This window comes from Talpa occidentalis, unplaced genomic scaffold (genome assembly GCF_014898055.3).
Source record: "Talpa occidentalis isolate TD23 unplaced genomic scaffold, MPIMG_talOcc4v2.1 talOcc4.2, whole genome shotgun sequence".
NCBI lineage: Eukaryota > Metazoa > Chordata > Mammalia > Eulipotyphla > Talpidae > Talpa > Talpa occidentalis.
Window position 1 is genome coordinate 22,378,770 of NW_023602073.1, and position 22,085 is coordinate 22,400,854.

The following is a 22,085-nucleotide window of genomic DNA, read 5'->3' on the forward strand; positions in this document are numbered from 1 at the left end:
ATGCATGTCCCCTCTGCCCGGGCTCTTGTGTCAGGCCAGACAGTCACTGTCCTCCCAACACAAAGCCTTCAGCCTGAGAAAAGAGTAGGAAGGTAGATGCACGATTTCACCCCCCATTTAGAGGTGCACCCCCAAGCATATACACACATGTATATTAAATTAAAACCGCTTATGGAAACAGACGACGGAGGAATTTCTCTGGGTGAGCTGAGCATTAGCTTCAAAAATTCGCTACAGAAAAAATGGTATCATGCCTTAGGAAAAAAGAATCACTGGTAGCTCTAGAAAAGGGCCATGATTAATTTTATCACAGCAACGCTCACTGCGTCCACCACTACCTAGAATTGTTCTACACCATCTGTGACTATTTGTAGTTGTGTCTAGTGTCTGTGTGAAGTTGACCTTACTGACTTCTTCCTCCCTCTGACTCAGGCCCTCTTTCAAGGTGGTCTGGTGCGGGATGTGTCCCCAGAGCCGGATCTCGGCGGTCAGGGATATAGCGAGGGTCTAGTTCATCTCTGACACAGAAAACAGCCACACACACCATATATTTGATCTGGGTAATAGACAGGGCCATCCAAGATTAATAATCTTTCTCTACATACTGATTTGAGTAACCAGAGCCAGGGAAGCTGTCTCCAGAGACAAGCTAATGTCTCCCAAAGAAGGCCAGTCAGAAAGCTCAGCTGTTCTATCCTCGGACCATTAATACTGGATGTTGAGTCAGGCTACATCCCAAAACACCTACAACTGAAAAGTAATTCTTCTCAAATGAAAACTGGCATATTAAGTGTACCCTCTGGGTTTGGGGAATGTTTCCCATCCCAAAATAAATTTCTAAGCACAAAGAGACAGTTAGAAATGGTCATTTTACTGATAACTGTTTTATTCAGTAATCTGTCATACCAGGGAAAAATCCAACCCCCAACCTTAATATTTTAATTTCCTTGTGCTGATTCTTTCCTCTATTTGAAAAATTGTGGAGTTTTTTTATTTTATTTTTTTTTAAACCAACACAGAAATCACGAGCATGTGATGTGTCTTCAGTGTTGCCTCCGGCTCATTTTCAAGGGGAAAGAATTATAGCAGAGAGAGGATGCAGCCACACATGTAATAATAGCATTAACCAGGCTGACTTGCAACATAAATTGAACCATTAAAGGCTTTAAATGTTCTTCATTAACTTTTATTAGCCTCAATTTTTAACTTTTTCTCTTCCTCTTAAAATTAAAAATGAGCCTTCCCTTCAACTCCACACACCCTCCAGCCGCATCCAGCTCAGCAAGGTCTTCGAGAGACCACAGACAAAGTCAGTGGGGGAAGCCCCTCAAATCATGGAATCCCCTGGTGTGGAATTTCTCTCAAGGTCTCTCTCAAGGTCTCAAAACCCTTCATCAAAAATAGTAAGTCTGAGGTTATATTTTTTAAACTTTTTCCAATTTGGGGGGGAGAATCAGATCCATAATTTTACAATAGTATGTATCATTGCTAATCACTAAGAGGTCACTAAAGAAATAATTGTATTTCTTTATTTCATATACCTCTTTTTTTCATATACCTCTTTTCTTTATTTCATATACCTCTTTTTTAAAAATTCTTCCTGACTGCTAAGCATTAGGTTAATAAGCACTTTAAATTTATCTTACCTTATGTGGTAAAATTTGGCAAATGTACTGATAATAAACATGCTACCTATGAAAAGAAAGAGAAAAAATACCAGAGGGCTTTTCTTCTCTCCATACCTTGCATCTGCGGAGGGAAGGAAGGGAGGGAGGAAGGTAGGAAAAAGTAGAGAAGGGGAGGGAAGGGGTGAGGGAGAAGGCAGACAGAGAGACAGACAGACAGACAAAAACCTTCATTCTTAAAAACCTTGATGTGTTTTGTTTCTGAAAATAAAAATGTCACATTAAAAAGAAGCGTTTCAGACAAAGGAAAATAAATGCACACTTGATCAGAGAATTTTCAAAATTGGTGGAATGTCATGACATAAAAATTCAGAATTTCTCATCTTTATACACAGACCTCTGTGGAAACATATCCAGTGCCCAGCTGATCTCCAAGGGCACACTAGAAGGTCAAAGCAGTATTACAAATAGCCTTTCAGAAGCAGTCACCTTACCTCTGTCACACAAAACAGGCACTGAACAGAATGTGCTTACTGTTAACTATTTATCGGTAAATTGATCCTTCACTGTCAATTGCTATTTTACCCTTTATGGAAAACTAGTCACTGTCAGTACTTTGTAAGCTTGTCTCTTTATATTTTCAGTCACCAAACTACCTAAAAGACACTTTTGAAGCAAACTGGTTTCTTTAAAGAATAGAAAGGTATCATTCTCTTAAAAAGATTATATACCCTAGTTATAGAAAAAATATGATGCTATGTCAAAAATGACAATGATATGCATTTCTTTCCACCTTAGGAAATTTTAGACTTGAAAGAGGTCCTTGGTGTGACTTTTCCATCACTCCCTCTGAGTTCTGAGACCACCAGTGTAACAGCTCTGCTCAGCAAACCACAGGCCGGCCTGGCACGGATACACACGGAGCTGCTGAGGAACAGGAAGCAGAGCCAGATGGTTCTGCTGAGGGAAGCACTTTTTTTCTTTATAAAACCAAAAAAAGCACCAATAGGTCAAACTCAAAAATGCAGATAGGGTACAACGGGAAGCCAACAGGGCGATTTATGTAAATAAGACCAGCAGTGTTTTGTACTGGGTTCCCCATCTACACCAGCATGTGGATGTGGGGGGAAGGACAGCAGTGGCTGTGAGGGGCATGGCCGACCTCTACCACAGATAAAATGGGAAGGAAGGCCATTCGCAGTTCCATAGTAAGAGCTGCTGCAGCATCTGGAGGCTGGCAGCACAGGCTTTGTGTGAGGCTAAGCACCTAATGAAGTATCATAAAAACTTTTACTTTAAGAACGTGAACCTAAGATGCAGAGTCTGGAGTTAGTACAGTCTGCGCTCTGGCCTCTCAAGCTCCCAACTGAATGTGGTTGTCACGGTCACAAGAAGTTCACCGGACACAAGCTCCCCAGGGTGAGGCTGGGCGGACAGCTCAGCAGGGGCCCCTTCAGTCCCTTCTCCCTGGGCCAGTAGAGTTTGGCCTCTTGCAAACATGCGTTTGGACAAGGCATGCATCTTTCACACACCATTCTCTTGTCTTCTTCACCTGGAGAATCTGGGAAACTAAAGTCTTGGCTTCATGACCATCTCTACTGAACAGTGTGGCCATGGATCATGGCTCCACAACCCAATGATGGTGTGAGATGCTAGGTGGCTCCCTGTCGTGTGTTGGTGCAGCAGAGACGGCTGACTCAGCACAGGTCAGGTCTCAGACACACACTGGTGGGGTCTGGGTTTTGAAATGCATCAATCAGGCTTGAAAACCATGCTCCCTGAAAACCAAAATAGGCAGGAGAGCACATGGATTCAGACACGCTCACTTGAGAATCAGACCTCCGACACTCCCCTGTGATTCTCCCATGGGAAGAGCTTCGCTTCTGAACTTCCTAAACCAGCTGCTGACTGGTGGTGCTGGCCTGTGCCTAGCACTCCTAAGAGCTGTCCACCACTGCCTGATCCTTGGCACTGCCTGCTGACTGGCCTGTGCCAGCACCACCTCTACCGCTGTCTCCTGTTGCCGTTGCCTCCTGTGCTTCCTGCCAGGCCTCTGGGCTGCTGCTGTGTTGCTACCTCAGCAGCGCCCCCTCTGATGACCTTCAGCTGCCACTGAGAGTTGGGTCCTGGTCCACTGCTTTTCTGTGTGCCACCAGCAACAAGCTCTTATTAGAGTGACAACCCATCCTTCATGAGCAGCTTTCAGTTTGGATTTCTGGACCCTGTGGACACTCTGGAGTAGGAGAGATTGCCATTTGTGGCCTTAGAAACTCCTTTTTATCTCTCCCAATATTGCACTCATAAATAAGCCCTGTTTGAGCAGTGTCTTGCCATTATAAGCACATGGGTGAGGACCCAGAGCTGTGACATTCACCAGGTTTGCACAGTTTCACCAGGACTGGTCACCTGGTGATTCCAGGTGCCTCTTCCCTGACTTAGGGGCACTGCACAGGCTGACTGGAGCTGCTGGTACCCTGAGGTGGTGAGAGAAAGAATGGCCAGTGATTCAGTGAGGGGTGACTTTATATCCCCTGGATGGCTGGAGGGAAAAAGTAACTCCCAGTAGCTCTCAGTGACTTGCTGAGTGTTCTTCCTCCTGCCCTGAGGACCAGTCTCACAGCTATGGCCAAAAACATCTTTCAGTGTCTTGGTGGACATGTGACCTGAAGAAGCCACAACAGAAATGCCACAGGACACTGGAGTTCCCCTACACCATTTTGTCTCTAGGCTGGGACCATCTAGAATAATGACCTGCTTTACCGGCTGGGTGAAGGGGCTAGAGAGGATGCTGCATAAGTTAGTTCCGTTTTTAAATTAAATGAACCAATGAGGAAGCTAATCTGAAATGACATGTATTCCCTGTTTCATTCAATAACCTTACACTGAGTCTCGCTCTGTTCCAGGTACTCTAAAGGGCTCTGGAGGCTACAGAGGGGGTCAAAAGGGTGGGCAGGGTGGTGGCGCAAGTGGTTGAGTGTAGCGCTGTGAAGCTGTCTGCAGCCTCTGCAGCGCCGGTTCAATCTCAGCCAGCCGGCAAGGGTCCCACATGGTGCGGCAGACCTCTCCTGTCTCACTCGCTACTCCCCTCAGCAGTGTATTTTGTCAGTCTGCCTGTTCTGTTCCCTACTCTGTCTCTGGTGAATCCTCTCACCTCCCACGCATCTGGCCTGTTTCCCAGTTCTTGTATAAATAAATAAATAATATATATATATATATTTTTTTTTTTTAAAAAAAAGGGTAGGCAGACACAGAGTTGTATGTATGTGAGAAGATGGCCCACCAACTCAGAATGAAGGCAGGGGCTCTCGGGGGTGTGAACAAGGGGCTACAAGATAGAGGAGATGCACACAGGAGTGTACCTATCCCTTCAAATAAGCGGTTTTGCATTTTGGGGGTAGATACGTAGGAGTGGAATTGCTAGATCCTATGGTAGATGTATTTTTAGTATTTTGAGAAAGCTCCATACTGTCTTTCCATAGGGGCTGAACCAGTCAGCAGTCCCACCCAGTGTACCCAAAGATCTTAATATTCCTGCTGGCGTAAAAACTGTCATTAAATATTTTTAATACGAAATCAATCAAGATAATTATGGTTTTTAATCTACCGCTGCCCTGGATTATCCTGATGTGTTTGCTGTTCCATTCTATATGAAGAACACAGTTGTAAAGGAAGAGAGGAAGCCAGGAGCCACCTCTTCACAGTTGAATGTGGGGCTCATGGGGTCTGTGGCTCAATAAGAGGTGACAGAGCACTCATGGTCACCACACTTGAGGGCTTCATGGGACAGAGCCCATGGTTAGCACTCAGCGCATGGGTGATTCTTAAGTAAGATTTTTGATATTGTCCACCAGCATCCAACAGCTGAGAGAGGAGGAGAAAGGAAAGTGTGAGGAAAGGGGAAGGAGCAAAACTGAGGGGAAGGGGTGAGGGAAGGCAGAAGAGAGAGGAAGAGAGAGGGCAGGAGGGAGAGAGAAAAAGGGAGGTAAGAGGAAGGCAGCAGACGCAGGGAGGGGGAGAGGGAGAGAAGAGGGAGAGAGAATGTCAGTTACAGGGACTTAGGAAGGGCTTACTGGAATACTTAACTAAGCCAAGGTAATTTCTTTGAGCTTGGTAGACTTCTAACGTCCCAGAGCCCTATATCATGCGCAATTAAACAAGCAAACGGGTAATTCATTAGGGATAATTTTAATAGATGACTCATTTGGCCCAGCAGTCGTGATGCTGTGCCTTTCCAAAGGCTGCGGCAGATAGTTAACTACAACGAAGCTTTCAGCTGCCACTGACAAAAGGTAATGGAATCCAAACCACTGAAGCCACTTTTTAAAACTTACTTCAGTTTTTTTGAAGATAAGGATCAAATGAAATGATTTCTGTTAAACCTGTATTTCCTGTACAGAGTTGATATCTTCTTCAAATTATATGATTGTACAACTATTAAATTAACACTTACAGCAGAGGAAGTCTCCTATTTAGAATATATGACCTGGCCTCTTTAAATATTTCACAGTCTTCTAACTTGATTTCTCATATTTGGGTTCTTTGTTTCACGGGGTGAAAGAGTCTAGAAAGCCAGTGGAAAAAATGCTAGTTTATTTGTAATTCCTGGTGACAGGTAGGATATGGAAGCTGGTCAATATTTGAAGTTAGTGAAAAAGTGTCTTTGAAATCTCACAAGAATGATTAGATGAGAATCCACCCAGAATGAGGAGCTCTGTCTCCGAAGGAAGACTCAACAGGCTGGAAGCAGAACAAGCAAAGCAGCTATATCACATGGAAAATGCAAATAATAATTCCTGCTCTCCTACCCAGGGTCTGAGATTTGTTGCGAGAATCACATCCAACAATGTAAATGATAAAGCACTCCACAAATACAAGAGGATAACCTCCAGGGGTTTCGTGGGGAAAAAAAGGTCTGGTGGAAGCTCTTTGTATTTTGTGTTTGAACTTGAAACTTAAGATCCAGTAAAAATCATCAAGTAATTCTTGACCTAAAAGACACACTATAAGAAAAAAAATGCATGAAAGCAGGGAGCCCTCAGCTCTGAGGGGGAGGGAGGGACAGCTGCCACACCCACACCAGGATGAGTGGTTGGATTGTGTGGCCCAGGTTCCAGAATGGCCAAGAGGCAGGCCACGGTCACCTTCCTGGAATGCAGCCCGCCAGCCCGAGGCTCCGCCCAGGCACCCACACACCACTGCCCTCAGGGCTGAAGCACACCAATGCTTTGTGACTCAGACCTGGAGGACGGGCCTGGGAACTGGGATCTGGGCGGTGACCATGTGGGTAACGTGTGGCGGGAGGAAATGAAATTACGCACTGGTGCAGTTGGGGGAAGACACTGCGGAGTGTTTCTCTTTTCTTCTTACTGTACCGCTGGCACAGATTTTCTACAGCTACTCTCAAATAGCCCCAAATAAGACTCTTTAAACATTTTACATGTTTTGAAAGCAAAGTCCTATTATTAGAAAGTCACCTGCTATGTGTGTGCATGTGTGTGCATGCACTTAGGAGTTCGCATGTGTATCCCTGCGTTGTTGGGGGTGGGGAGCTCAGGCTGGGAGGCAGGTTAGATATGGAGGAAGGAACACAAGAGTGAAAAGTTTTCTGAGACAACAGACTTATCCTCTTTCTATCAAATGGAACTCTTGGATGTGGCGAGGAAATTGAGGCCCACACAGTAAGGTGTCTGGGTGGGGGGCTTTGGCCTTAGAGAACATGACTGCTTTTGTGATTTTTAACATTTCGTTTTGTCAATCAGAACCAGTATTTCATTCTTTCTTTCTAGTCTTTCCATCTGCTCAGATATTCACTTTTTAAAAATAGGAATCAAGTCTAATAATAGAATCTAAAGAGGGTTGGGGACCTTAGCAGTGTGAGAACATATGGGCACTATTCCACTTTCCTTTATGGTCTGCATGCAACAAGAGAGAGAATTGCTTGAAAATATTTTGTTAGAATCAAATAAATCAATCACAACTCAAACCTAAATGTGGTAAGATTTCCCGCTCCATGGGAAATGTCTTATGCTAAGTATGGCAAATGGTCTTTTAATAGTAGGAGGCATAAAATGCATATCATATATATGTTCATTTTTATATTTTTTATAAAGATATGGTCAGCTAGAAGATTCCATTCAGCTCAAATGTTTCTTGTGCATCTGCTCTGTCCTAGGCATTATAGGTAGAGTCACACTAATGAGGAATAAGAGCCAGGTCTCCCAGGAGCTTCCTTGCAAGAGATGGACACAAGATATTTTGGAGTCTGTTTGGGAAGGAGTGATCTTGTTCTCAGAGAGCTCAGCCGACTTCATTTCTGCAGGATTGAGTCAACAGTAATGATTTGAGTCCAACCATTCTCTTGAGAATAGGACGAAAAATAGCAAAAATGATCTCCAACATTTTGCATGTTTCTGGGGGGGGTGACATGAAAGAGTCATTACTTCTCTTTCATTAGGACCTTATAAATGAGGCTCAAATCAACAACGCACACACAATTTCACAAGGGGTTCCTCCTGTGCCTTGAGATCATTTTGCCTCTGGAAAAGTGCACTTGTGGATTACCTGGGCTTATATTTTTCTTATCTGACATGAAAATGGTACCCCGAATTCATCCACGTGGAGCACATGTACCTGAATGACTTGGTCCCAAGAGGATATTGTGTTTTTCTGAATATTCTTGAACTACATAGGCCTAAAGGACCTGGCACAAGTCAATAACCTGCTGAAAGCCATTTAATCAGCAAGTCCAAGAGTCAAACATCATGCTCCTGCACACCATCAGTGGCAAACAAGAGTCCAAAGCATGGCTTCTCCTGAGGGAGGTGCATGGGGAACATGGGGGGCACAGACGGCCTCTGCTCTGTGTCCAGCACTCACTGTCTGAGAAAGCCTCAGGTCTCTCAGCTTCATCAAAGTCAACAGGTAGGAAAAAGAAGAACAGAAGAACAGATCTGACAAGTGTAGATGACCCAACACCCATAGAGGGGTTCGACTTTCTCCTTTACCCAAGCACAAAAGAGAAGGGCCCTCTCTGACTTTGCTGCTCTAGTGCCATGGCAGAGAGAATAAACAGAAGAGGTGCTTTCTAGAGTAAACGGGAATGGGAAATGAGCTGTGAGTCCTTTTCTTAGGGAACATTCTATTTGAAAACCATTTTTCCTTTGTGGCTTTGGGCAGGGAGGAAAAATTAACACAAGCTTATATTAAATGGTCTATGGCCAAGTCTGGGAACCTGGAGCCTGGGCCCCAAAGACAGCAGCAAGGAGCCCTCGGGGGCTGGAAAGTCATGGAGCAGGGCCATGGGGACAAGACACAACGTTGTAGTAAATGACTCCCATGCAGTAAAGCACGAGAAGTCAGATAAAGCCAGCTAGTACTTTAAACTGAGTTGAAAAATGAGAATTTTGATGAACTCTTAGCTTGGAGAGGTACAGGGACAGGCAGAGGAAGGGTTGAATTTACGGGTGACTGTGGGCATAGAGCACAGGAAAACAAGACTGCCTTAATGGCAGACACTTTCTGTCTTTTCCAGGGAGCATTAGTATAAAAATGAAGCATTTAATTAAAGATATATAAAGCTTTTATAGGTGAAATTATCATTCAATTTCGATGATGTCATATTTCACGAGGTGATTACATCTGTATGACATCAACAGTCTTGCTACTAGAATTAAACAGGCAGGTTTTGTTTGGGAGACAGATATGAAGTGGGAGACCAGAGAGACAGGGAGAAGAGACCAGAGGAGGAATGAGTGGCCCAGGAGGAGCCTTGGAAGGAAGTGGGCAGCCCCAGAGGGGCAGAAGGAGAGGCTAAAGGCAACTCCTGACACACCTGAAGTGGCAGTGAATCAGCACCTAATCTCAGTGCAAGAAAAATGTTTTTTTCCCAGGACTTTTAATCTCAGGACTAGAATGGTGACTTCTCAGGCACATGCAGTCATTTCACCAACCACAGGGTCTGATGACACTGAGCACCTGGGGAGTGAGTCCAGGGTGGAGGCCCCGCGCCTGCCTTAATGTGGTTAATTACTACCCATTAGCAGGTAAATGGATTCACAGTTTCATAATCCATTCCCACAGGCACAATACCTACTGAGTATCCAACTCCGCACTGTGTTCACTTACACCCTCTCTCCACACACAACACAACATGCTCGTTGGCCAAGACCTCATTTTCCAATTTAATCTCAGATGCTCAATGGTACATACATATTACCCTTTAAATGAAATTTGGTTCATTTGCCCCTGGTTGATGATAATTGACAAGTTTGGAGGATACATTCCACGCCTTGAGGTGTGCCTACACCTCACCACCCCAGCCACCACCAAAGGCTCGGTGCCAGTCACAGGATCAAATTAGGTATCTTCCCACCCCTCACGTCTATGGTTTTAAAATCTGATTGAGAAGATGATCTAAAAATGGACCTGCTTTCATGTTTCCGAATTGCCTGTGGATGAAAAATCGACGGATGTGAATTCTGGATGGTGTGAGCTTGGTTTACTACAATGACAGTGGAAATGGAGCAGTGGCAAATAGAGCTTGGAGGCCTGGCCTCTACTTATCCTGTCACCCCAACAACCAAGACCTGGTCAGAGGCGACATGGCAAAAGGGACTGTCTGTGCTCATGTTAAGTGAGGCTGACAGACCATGACAGACACTTTAGAGGACTCACACACAAGAAGAGACCCAGCAAGTCTCCCAAATAAGAGAAAGGTAAAAGATAAAAACAGTTAGTTGATGGTGATGTTGCAACAAGCAAACTTTCTCTCAAATAAAATCCCAGAAAGTTTTTGGGGCCTCTTCTCCTTCCAGATTTGTATGAAATGACACAGGATGTAGCAGCAGGGTAGGACGGAGAAGGATGGCTGGGGAAGTGGGGGTCAATTCTCCCCAGCGCCATCAACAGTCTCCTCCTCCAGAGCCTCCCAGCTGCCCCAGGTCTAATCCACTGAGAACCGAAAGCTGTAATGAAGGTTAACTCACTCAGAAGCCAGTGGACAGAGACGACTGGCACTTAATCACCCATTTTGCCCAAACACACCCCTCGCGTCTCTGCCCAATGTGGACAATATAATGTATTCACGGATCTCATAGCGGCACCAGTCACACGCACATCTCCCCAATACTTCTCTTCCCCTTCAACGGCAGGAAAAGGAGAGAAACTCAAGTTTCTCTCTCCCTGGACATGAAAAGTTACCCAAAGCGCTGCTAATGTCTCTGTCCCGTCAATGAGACACAGATTAGTGCTGATGAGCCTGGTGTGGGGGCCCAGCCTGGGCTGGAGCTCTGGCATCCTTCACCTGTACTGGCTGCGGCTCTGAGTGAGCATGTCTCCTCCACTCCCTGACCCTCAGCTCCATCAAATGAGACATGCACTCCACTTCTCAGGATTGTTGTGTATATTATGTCAGATGAGGCATACAAAGTCCTCAGTCAAATTTCTAGCATACATGTGTACAAGATTTGGCAATCATATTTTCAAAAGCAGCTTTTTGTTAATGATCTGTAAGGAAGGGAGGGAAAGAAAACAGGGAAGGAGGGAGGGAGCATATGGGAATGTAATAGTAAGACTCAGTAAAATTCAGTAAGACTCCCCTAGCAATTGGAAAACCCCCTGGACCAGAACTCTTTGGACCAGATCTCTTCAGAAACATCTGTAGGGTCAGCTATTGCCAGTAAAGCATTATGATATTTTTTTAAAAATATTCTTTTTTTGCTAAGTCCTGGATAGAGTGCAGACTCAGGTCACTTGCTATTGCTCACAAATCCCAAGAGCAAGGGCCCTCATGCACGAGGGGCAAAAATGTAACAAAACCACACTGACTCTGGCCCCATCCTTACCAGTGACCCAATCTCTCATTATTTTATAGCTACAGCTGTGTCCTCGCTATCAAAGACAGGCCCACAGTGGGATCCCGTCAACCACACTTACCATTAACTTATTTAAACATGGCAACACTTGCCCACTCCATGGTGCTAGATGTTAATACTTACTTTTCATGAAAGAGTGGCGAGGATGAGTAGGTTTGGGCAGCCATTCCTCTTAGCAGGCCCTGTGCACATTTATGTATCCTAAGTTTTCAGAAGTCAGACCAATGCTAAGGACACATCTGTTTAACTTTGGGGCACTCTAGTCTAAAGGCATCTGTGGCTTTGGACAAAGTTGGGAGGACTGTCACTTACAGCAACTAGAACAAAGACCATGGTGAGTGGTCCAGGAAGATATGCCGAAGGAGCAGGGCCTCCCACCCCCGGGCAGGATAGGGGTCTCTCCTTTGAGTTTTCACACACTGCTCAGTCAGCTTGAATGTGATACACAGCCCCCAGTGTGTTCTCAGGAACACTGGAGTGGCTTTAGTGGATATGGAGGGAGCTATGCGTGAGAACAAGGGACCGGTCATGTGGTATTAAGGAAGATGATAAGATTTAAAACCTTCGAATTGCCCACGGATCTAACCTAAATGAAATGTAAAATTTTGATAGCCCGTGTTTGTGTGAGTTGAGTATTTGTAGCTCTGAACTACTAGCACTGCAGCAATTTTTAAACAGTAATATCTTTTGCTCAAAATGCAACAATAATTGTAGAATCTGGGTCTCGGATCTATGAGAGTTCACGGTAAAATTCATTCTATAATTCTGCATGTTTAGAAATGTTTATAGTAAAATATTTTAAAAAGTTAGGGTTGTGTATGACTTGTTTATTCTGAAGTACAATATAACTTAATAGTTTTACCATTCACTTCAAGCTGAAATGCCTCTTACTCACTTAGATAACTTTTAAGTCATTTTGATCTAGGAAACAAGACTATAAATGGATGTTAATGAGCCTGAATCAGCAACAGGAAATGGCTTTGTATAAATTGCTGCAAAAATGTTTACAAGACAGAGGTAGATTCTAATCATATATTTACAGCACATTAATGCTAATTTTTTACAGGGTTGTCATTATGTCCTTTTTGCAGATGGGTAAACTGAGATATAAGGTCCTGTCTAAGGGTGGGGGGCAAAGTCACTGACAGCTGAGAGCACCTACCTGACTCCATCCAGTGCTCTCTACTCTTCACTGTAAAATTCATGCAAAGTAATACAGTGCAAGTCTCTTAATCTGAGGATTTACCAACATGATGTGTCTATATATAAACGAGAGGGGTTATGCCATCAAGACATGTGTGAAGAGGTGCTGTTTTGACTGCTTGCTCCGTGCATGTCAAGGCTTCTTTATGCTCAAAGCTGATTATAAGCACCGGGGTGCAGATGTGCTTTAAACAAACAATGCCTCTTTTCTCATTCTTATGACTATGAAATTTGATTTTGGCAACATCTACTCTTAGTCATAAGTCTGTGAAGTAATCTCATTTTAATATATTTTGAAATGCAAGGGGTGGTAATATTTCTAAAAGTGGTGATAGCGAACTATGAATTCTTACTTAATAATGACATGCTTGCTTCTAGAAGTCCAGAAATTTAGACTTATTTTAGAACACATGAAATAGAGCTATAAATGGCATCTTACATCATCAACCTGTGTTACTGTCCCAACTCCAGGGGAATCCTGAACTGCAAAGCCCACTCCGTAGTAGGGCAAATCAGGTCTGCAATGCCAGTTAGGGTGACTCGACTTTGTATGTGGTCTCTCTCTATGGAATCTGAAAAATTTTACATTCTTACTAAAAGGCCAGGTATGTTACCTGGCATGGTTATTCTGGCTTCTGGGTACCCTGTTCTGACACCATCTTGTCAAGCGATCTTCAAACTGACATCCTTTGAGAAGACCTTTATGAAGTCTTCGAGCCACAAGTTTATAAAATACTTTCATTTTAAACAAATACAAACATGGCTCCTTCAGTGCCAAGATAGACACAGCCAGCTACACCCAGGAACTGGGCAAGCTGTGGCATTCCGGGAGGGAGCTGATGGCAGAGTTCTCTGTCAAGACCCACTGAGCTCCCCAAAGATTTTCTCTTTACTGACATACTTATTTAATGATCTCTTGTGTTTTTGTTGGAATTTTTGGTCTATTTTTAAAATGTCATTTATTTTTTCCCTGATTCAAAAGTTTATGCATACTCATTTCAATATATGGAAAATGTAGATGTGTAAAAAAGAAAATAAACAGAACCCATAATAAGTATTATTAACATCTTGACATACTATTTCCCTCACTATCAAAATCTAAGTCCAGTGCAAACTTTTTTACCTCAGTGCAAAAATATAATAATAAAATAGAACGAAATTTGATCTGTTTGGTTCCTAACTTTGTAGAAAAAGAACCTGGCTAAAGAGTAATACCTTTATAGCCTTCTATTTAGCTTTAAGTATACAGAGAGAGCTGGAGGGCTATACACCAAAGCATTACTGAAAACACAGTTCACAAAGCTGGCCTCATTTTTGGAGGGAGTTTAATTTCTTTTTTTCACATAGGTTAGACAAAAGAAAGTTTCTGCTTCTCCAGCTAACATCTTTCTCTCACTTCCTTAAAATTTCTGAGAGTGCACCCTTAAATATTTTTTCACGTAACATCCTTACAACTTACTCAAGGACTAAAGCTATAAAAATTCTTCTTTGTAATTAAAACTCAGCAAACAAATTTAAATGATATGAAAGTTGTACTGTTCAAAATTTAAAACCATTTGGTTTATAATATAAACGTGTATTATGTAAATCAGTGTGATATGAATCAAGTACACGACATTTTTCACTGTCAGAAACAAAAACAGTGTGCTGCAGCTAAGCTCTGTGTTAGCAAGTAAACTACTTGTTTGCTTTCTTTTGCAAATGTTCAAGTTTCTTTTGAATCACATCAATGAACTAGGAAGGCAGATCCGGTTTCCCAGAGAGGAATCATGAAAGACAGAAATAGTCTCACCAGCACAGGAAATCTGCCAGCACCGAAACAAGGCATTGAGCTCCAGGGCAAAAGACAATGTCAACAACGTGCCACCATGCGTGATAAAAGCAGACAAATCAGGGCAAAGTCAGATAGAAAAGTTGTTTAGAGAAATTGCACACATTTATCTAAGTAACTAACACATGTCGCCAAAACCAAAATTCATTATGTATATAAAGCCCAAGAGCGGAATCTGAATTTCCTTTAACTATACCAGTTATTGAGCAGTAGCATCGTTATTAACTTTTCTCTCTTTCCCTCACAGACAACGCTTGTTGGTGAGCGAAGTCATGCTGTAGAAAGTACAGTACCATACTCCCCAGACTCGAAAACAGCAGAAATCAAAAGCACCATAATATTACTCTTAGGTAATTTAGGTAATATTAGTAATATTAGGTAATATTACTCTTAGGTAATATGACTCTTAGATGATTTAGTGGGATAACATAAACCTGAAGGTCTTTGAGTATACCAATTGAAAATTAAGTCACATTTCTTGATGATATGAGAACTGGTACCTTATACCAAAAATGTTCTTTCATGTTTAGTTTATGTGTGCTGGGTGGGGGTGGGGAGGAGGGAAAAGGCAAAAAAAAAAGTGGGGAGGAGAAGGAAACCTGAGAAGTAAAGAATACCATTGAAGTATTTGTTTATCCATCATAAAAATCATTGATGGCCACCTTTGTTTTTTTAAAAAGTTGAAAGAACATTTCTGAAAGATGAACTCATTTGAGTAACATCCAGTGTGATCCACGTGCATTGCTGAACCAACAAGTCTCAGACAGAAAGCAGCCCGGGCTGGGGCCGACCTGCATTAGCAAACGTTCCTCGCTACCACCTCCAGGTCACGCTTTTGTTCAAGAGGCCCGGCATTTCAAACACCAACATACAGGTATTTTCAAGAATCTAATGAGTCAGTTCCTACCTCGACATAGTCCTTGGCATGGCCCCAATCTCGTTTGGCATCCAGATTTCCCAAACTGAAACATTCCAGTTGTCCAAGGTAAATCTTAGCTACTGACCGGCTAATTTTTCGAGTAACAAAATTAGCTCCTAAAAAGAGACAAAGAGATGTATTATCAGTGGAGTACATTTGACATTTAACAGTTTGGTGAACCAATCCCACTTTCAGCCTCTGGGCATTTTTTTCATTCTCCTTTGCTCTTCCCCTTTAAAAGAATAGTAAAAGTGAAGAAAAAAGAAAAAGATCATTAACTGTCATTTAGACAAGTTAAGAAGCTCTAATTCTATGTGTCACGTCAGCTCTACTTTCATAACAAACATTTTTCTTTGGTGGACATCTTAACCTTCCTAACCGGCGGCTGTAATATGCAAGCCAGGCATTAGGCCAAAGAAAAGCTATCGGAATGCCAGTTTCTAAGCAGAAAATTCAAAAGGCTTGTATGAAGGGAAATGCCAGAATGGAAGACAGACATCTAAGACCACCCTGCTTTTTTTTTTTTTTTTTAGAACATAAACATCATGTATTCCTATTAATAAAGATATCTGGGGAGAGGGAGGGAGAGGAACTTAGCTAACAGGGTTTAACTAGTTAAAGAAAACAAACAAGAAAAGCGTTAGGGTTGCCAATAAAGGATTGTCTTATTTAGAAACCTGCACAAGCATCCAATTATAAATTATCACACAGTTTGAGGCAAAAGCTCCTCGCACTGCACCCATTGCATGACACGTTTCAACTTCATTCAAGTGTTTTCCCTTAATTCCTCCTGAATTTGGAAGAAGTATGCTGAAATGACTAGCTGAAAGGTGCCATAAATTGAAGAAAGTGGTGAACTGTTTGAATGTTCTCTGGTCTTAAATGGAAGCTTCTTACTTTACTTATTTACATTGTATCCTTTTAGCTGTGATTGCTGGCATTTTTTCTTTTTCTCCCCCCCACCATTCCTCACCCTCCTTTACACCCCTTGACCTTTCTGCCTCCCCCCTCCCTCTTCACCTCAGAAGTCTAACTTAGCTTATTAGCGTCAGCTTGCTTTTCTACATATTTTGCTTTGTGCAAACTTCTGCTAAGAAAACGTCCAATATTTTTGCCTTTGTCATTTTCACTTCTTTACTACAATACATGTAATTCCTTCAAGCTCCTTATATTTTGTTGTAAGTGACAACACTTCATCTTTCCTTATGGCTGAATAATACTCCACAGTGTGGACAGACATCTTCTAGATCCTTTTCTCCATCTGTGGGCACTTCCATTGCCTCCCTGCTATTGCAAATATTGTTGTGGCAAATGCCACAGGGCAGATGATTTTGTTGGAGTTATGGCTTCATATTCTTCAGATAGATGCCCAAGAGTAGGACTGCTGGGTCATACTATAATTTCCATATTTTTAAAGATAAATCCAGATTGCTTTCCAAAATGGGTGCACTGGTTTACCTCTCCACTCTATCTACTTTAAAAGACTGCAGACAAGGACAAAAGTAAAAGACACTTTGGAAACTATTCTACCCAAGTCCCTATGAACTGGTAGGGTTATCACCAAACGCCATATAATACCAAGTTCTCAAGGTGGACACCATATGAGTTAGTCAGTAATGGTTTCATACAGTTTAGGTAGATTGCTATCCTAATTTATCACATTTCAGTGACTTTAACTTTGTTCTTCTGCAGATGAAACAGGGAGGCAATGTTATGACAAAAGCCTTTGGCTTCCAGAGAAACTGGCACAGGAATAAGGGAAATTTTTCTAAATAGATTTTCTAAATTTTGGCAAGAATATGGTCCAGCACAAGTTCAAACATATACGAGATTCACTTACCACACAAATTCAGTATACACATTTACACTAACGCCATCTCATTAAAAATCACAATAGCACTTCTGCAGAAATCGATTCTGTTTTTCTGAGTAATTCACAGAGTACATTAAGAAAGCCAAAGTTCCAACTTCCCACAGCAGTTTATGAAACACACAGAGTTCTTTAAAAAAAAAGGGGGGGGGCTTTCAAATTGAAGAAATATTTATTAGGTGCTATTCTTCTAGATCTATGATCAACAGGCTGGCTTTTACATTCTATGGACATCTGATAATTTAAATTCATAATTAAGGTTGGGTGATGTCTATTTCAGTGTGAGGGCTCTAGTATCATCTCAACATCCACTAGATATTGGAGGTGCCAAGATTGTGCTCTTTGCCAGTAAACAAATTTCAGGAGTCCACTGGGAGCACTGTATCTTCCAAATGGAAGGCCCCAGCCTGATTACAGTTTATTCTTTCAACCGGTGTTAATTGAACAGCAAACACTGAGCAGGGCATCTGGAGGAGAAGCAGCCCCTCCTCCCAGTAGCACAGTGAGAGCAGGATACATAGAGCTCAGCGGTCAAAGTAACATTTAGACTTTAACCCCTGCGCCACCAGGGAGGCCCAGTATGAGTTTTTAGTGTCATATCCATGAGGACTTTGCCAAGCCCAAGGTCATGAAGCTTTTGTCCTATTTTTTAATGAATTTTATGCAATTTGCTCTTACATTTACATCTTTGATCCATTTTTATGTCGTGACGAACGGGTTCAGCTTTATTCATTTCCACGTGGATACACAGTTATCTGACACTATTTGTTGAAAAGGTTACCTCTCCCGCTGTGAATCATCTTGGCATCTTTTAATGAAAATCAATTCACCATAAATGTGCTCCATCTAATATCCATCCTTATCAACGTACAGCATGCCCTTGATGATAGCAACTTTATGCTAAGTTTTAAAGTTAGGAAGTGTGTGTCTTCCGACTTTGTTCTTTTAAAAGATTGTTTTAGCTATTTATAGGACCTTGAATTGCCACATGAATTTTAGCATCGGCTTGTTAATTTCTGCAAAAAAAGCCAACACTGATTTTGATTGGGATTATGCTCAATCTGTATGGGTCAATCTGAAGAACGTCTCCTCCTTTACAATATGGCATCCTCTAATTCATGAATACCGGGTGTCTTTTCATTCATTTAGTTTTTTGTTTTTATTTTTGTATTTCTTTCAGCAACATTTTATAGCATGCAGAGAGAACCTTCTGCCCTCTTTTGAGTTAAATCTGTCCCTAAGCCCTTTATCCACTTTACTGTAAGTATTATTGTAAATGGAACTGATTTCTTAATTTCATTTTCGGATTAATTTTAAATGTTATTAGAGCTAATGTATGCTGCACAAGTTAATTCTTAGCAGAGGTTTAAATGATTCCTCAAGAATTTGCTCACTTCATTTTTAGTTCTATCCACAGACTGCTGTTCTTAGGATGAAACTATATCATCATCATAGACAACAACCTACACCTTAGAGGTCCCTTTGCACAACCATCCCAAATGTGCAGGTGGAGAGGTGGTCAGGAGGAAAGGCTGAACCTGCCTGTCTCAACTGTTCCCCCTCTGGCTGCTCTCACCCACCTGCCCAGAGAGATGCCTTCAGTGGCTGTACATTGTAACACATGTGGATAATTGAACCCCCACAAACATTTTAAATACACGATTGACTTCTAAGAGCCTTAAACTGGAAGGCCTTGCCTAGCAAGGAGTGCAAGAATTGAAAATATTAGCTGATTTGAGGCCAGCTCTGTTAGTTATTGGCTATGTCATCTTGCACAAAACATTGAACAATTCTGAAGTTACAGTCTCCACTGGTAACTACCAGTATAGTAATATTTGTCATGCCAATTCACAGGGTACACTCACAGAGAGAAAACAGGGTTAGATGCTTCAGTGAGAAAATCTAGTAATCTGCTTAGCAAGTTGTTGATAAATGTTAGTGATGATTATAACTATTTTATGAAAATGTTAATGGTATCTATAATTAAGCCTCAATGAAAAGCCCAGATTTCCAGTCTTCTTATTTCATCTGTTACTACATCTCTGAAATTGCTGATTTTGAAAGTCTGAGATTTGAGAACAGATCTAAATAAAAAGCCCCAGCCAAAGTCATACACATGGATAAACACATGGAAACATAAAAAAAAAAAAAAATTCTTCAATGGTTGTCGGTAACTTTTTTCAAATAGACAGTAGTCACATAAATGTATAATCATAAGGAAGAGAACAACAAGAAGGATTTTTTAAATTCATTTTTTATTTTATACATTTTTTACATCATTTTTCATTTTTGCACAATGTATGCATTTTCATCTTGGGTATAGTCCCCATACAATTCCCACCCTCCTTGTTTTGATCCTACTCCTTCCTCCGCCCCTCCCTTATTTAGGTTTTCTAAATTCCTGCTATGAGTGAGACCATTCGGTATTTTTCTTTTTCTTTCTGGCTTATTTCTCTGAGCATGATCCCTTCCAGCTCCATCCATGTTGCTGCAAAGGGCACCTGCACCCCTCTGTTTATAGCAGCACTATTTATAATAGCTAACCTATGGAAACAACCAAAATGCCCAAAAATAGATGACTGGATCAAAAAGATGTGGTACATATACATAATGGAATATTAATCAACAATCAAAAAAGATAAACTCATGCAATTTGAAGCAACAAAAAGGGTTTTTGATCAGATATTCGCTCAGATTGAAATTAGGAGTTTGCCTAGCACTGATAGAACAAAAAGAGCACAATTTCTGTTTCAGCAATAAAGCAAACAAGAAAAAATGCCATATCAAAAAACACCACGATATGCTTGATAAAACATTATTTTTATCTACTGAAATTCAAAGTTGATTCTCCCACAAGTGCCCAGCTAAGGGGGATTCCTGGGACAGCCTGGCGTGGTTGCTGAGGGCTCTGTGTGGGAAGACCTGGCAGCAGGTATCAGCTTTAATATCCAAGATAAGACCAGGGAGAATAATGGGAGTATTCTTAGTTCTGAGTTCTGTTACTTTATCAGTGTTATCATAAACATGTGTTCTAGTTTCTCAGTTGCTGTATCTTTTAAATGGGACAATAATCCACAATAAGGATCAAATGAGACACTAGAACTGACGGACCATAGAATACTGTGTCAACATAAGGCATTTCTATTAGTTACACATCTTTTCTCTCTTAGATATTCTTATTGTGATAAATATTTTTTCAAGTTAGGCCTTTTTCTTTTGCATTTCTCTTTATATGACCTTCAGAATTAGCCCAAAGCTGAGAAAAGATGTGAAGGGCTCCATCAGATAGTCAAAAAAAAAAAAATTAGTTATTATCCATTCCCACTATTCAAAGTAGGATTGTAGAATCCTAATCATAAGTCTGCATGCTTTGCAAGCAAGACTTCATGGAAAAGCACCTTTCTAAATAAATTAAATGCATCAAAATCTGTGTATTCACAATGCAAACTGTCCCATACAGGGGTGTCCCCTTAGGTCCTGATGGGCAGCTAAATGGCTTGTGGTTCTTGTGAAAAGGACCTTTGAGAAGGAAGGGAGCTTCCCAGCTCTCTCTTTCTTTCTTTCTTTTTTTTTTTAAAGATTTATTTATTTATTTGTTTGTTTGTTTGTTTATTTATTTATACAAGCGCTGGGTACAGTCAGAAGTGGGGGGGTGGTGAGAGAATTCACCAGAGCCAGAGTGGGGAGCAGAACAGACAGACTGATGAAGTACACTGCTGAGGGGAGCAGCGGGTGCGGTAGGAGAGGTCTGTGTGCCATGTGGGACCCTTGCCGGCAGACAGGGATTGAACCGGTGCTGCAGAGGCTGCGGGCAGCATCGCAGCCCAGCGCTCAACCACTGCACCACCGGGGAGGCCCTCAGCTCTCTCTTTCTAGACTGGACAAAAGCATGAGTAGAGGTGGGTAAAATGAGACTTCCATGTTTCAATCTAGCCTCTTTGGAATGAGATAAGGCCAGAAGAGAGAAGAAATCATTGTGAGGTGGCACCTGTGCCCTATTTCATGCCAGAGAGAGCCTGAATGCTCATTCACACTGAGCTGGGGCAGCTGCAGCAAGATTCATGAAGCAGTGACATGAGGCTCTCCCAAGGTGGAGAGCAATGAGAGCCAGTGGGCTGGCAGGTGACTCCAAGTGGTCCGGAGATGGTGGAGAGGATGCCCTGAAGTTGAGGCTTGGAGGTAAGACCACCTTGGTCAAGGACTGCACATACGATGAACCAGGCAGGAATGAGAATGCCTCACTCCAGAGCTGATAGAAAGAGAAGCCTCTGACTTTTATCAGCAGCTGACAGACACCACAAAGAGCTAGGCCTAGGGCTAGCACCATCTCCTAGGCAATCAGGCAGGGGAAGAGCTCGGACCAGCAACTCTGTGGCTGAGACCAGCAGGCTGAGGATGCCAGCTGCCCCCTTGTTCACATGAGGTCAAACTGCATCTGTGTCCCATATGACCAGGGCCACCTTGAAGAGAAACAAGGCAAGGTAGCACTCATAGAAAAACTGGCATCCCCACTACGTTCTAGGAGACACTGACATTTTTTAATCAAATTTGTTCTTTCTGAGAAAAGCAGACATCTAAACAGTTAAGGGCTGGATGAATTTCCTGTGGCTGCCATCACAAGTGACTGCATGGCTGCAAATGACTGAACTTGTTTCTCTCACAGTCCTGGAGGCCTGACTTCTGAACTTCAACAGGGCTGCATTCCTTCTGGGAGGTCTAGGGGAGCAGCACCTTCTCTGCCTCTTTCTGCATCCAGTGCTTCTGG

General features: G+C 42.2%; 1 protein-coding gene across 1 annotated transcript in view; it reads right to left on the reverse strand.

Annotated features, from left to right (window-relative positions):
* The window catches only part of GMDS (GDP-mannose 4,6-dehydratase), a 544,099-nt gene that overhangs the window by 271,328 nt on the left and 250,686 nt on the right, over window positions 1–22,085 (reverse strand). Inside the window, exon 7 of the mRNA XM_054698418.1 lies at window positions 15,439–15,566. Coding sequence (XP_054554393.1) covers window positions 15,439–15,566 — 128 coding nt within the window. The remainder of the gene's footprint in view (window positions 1–15,438; window positions 15,567–22,085) is intronic.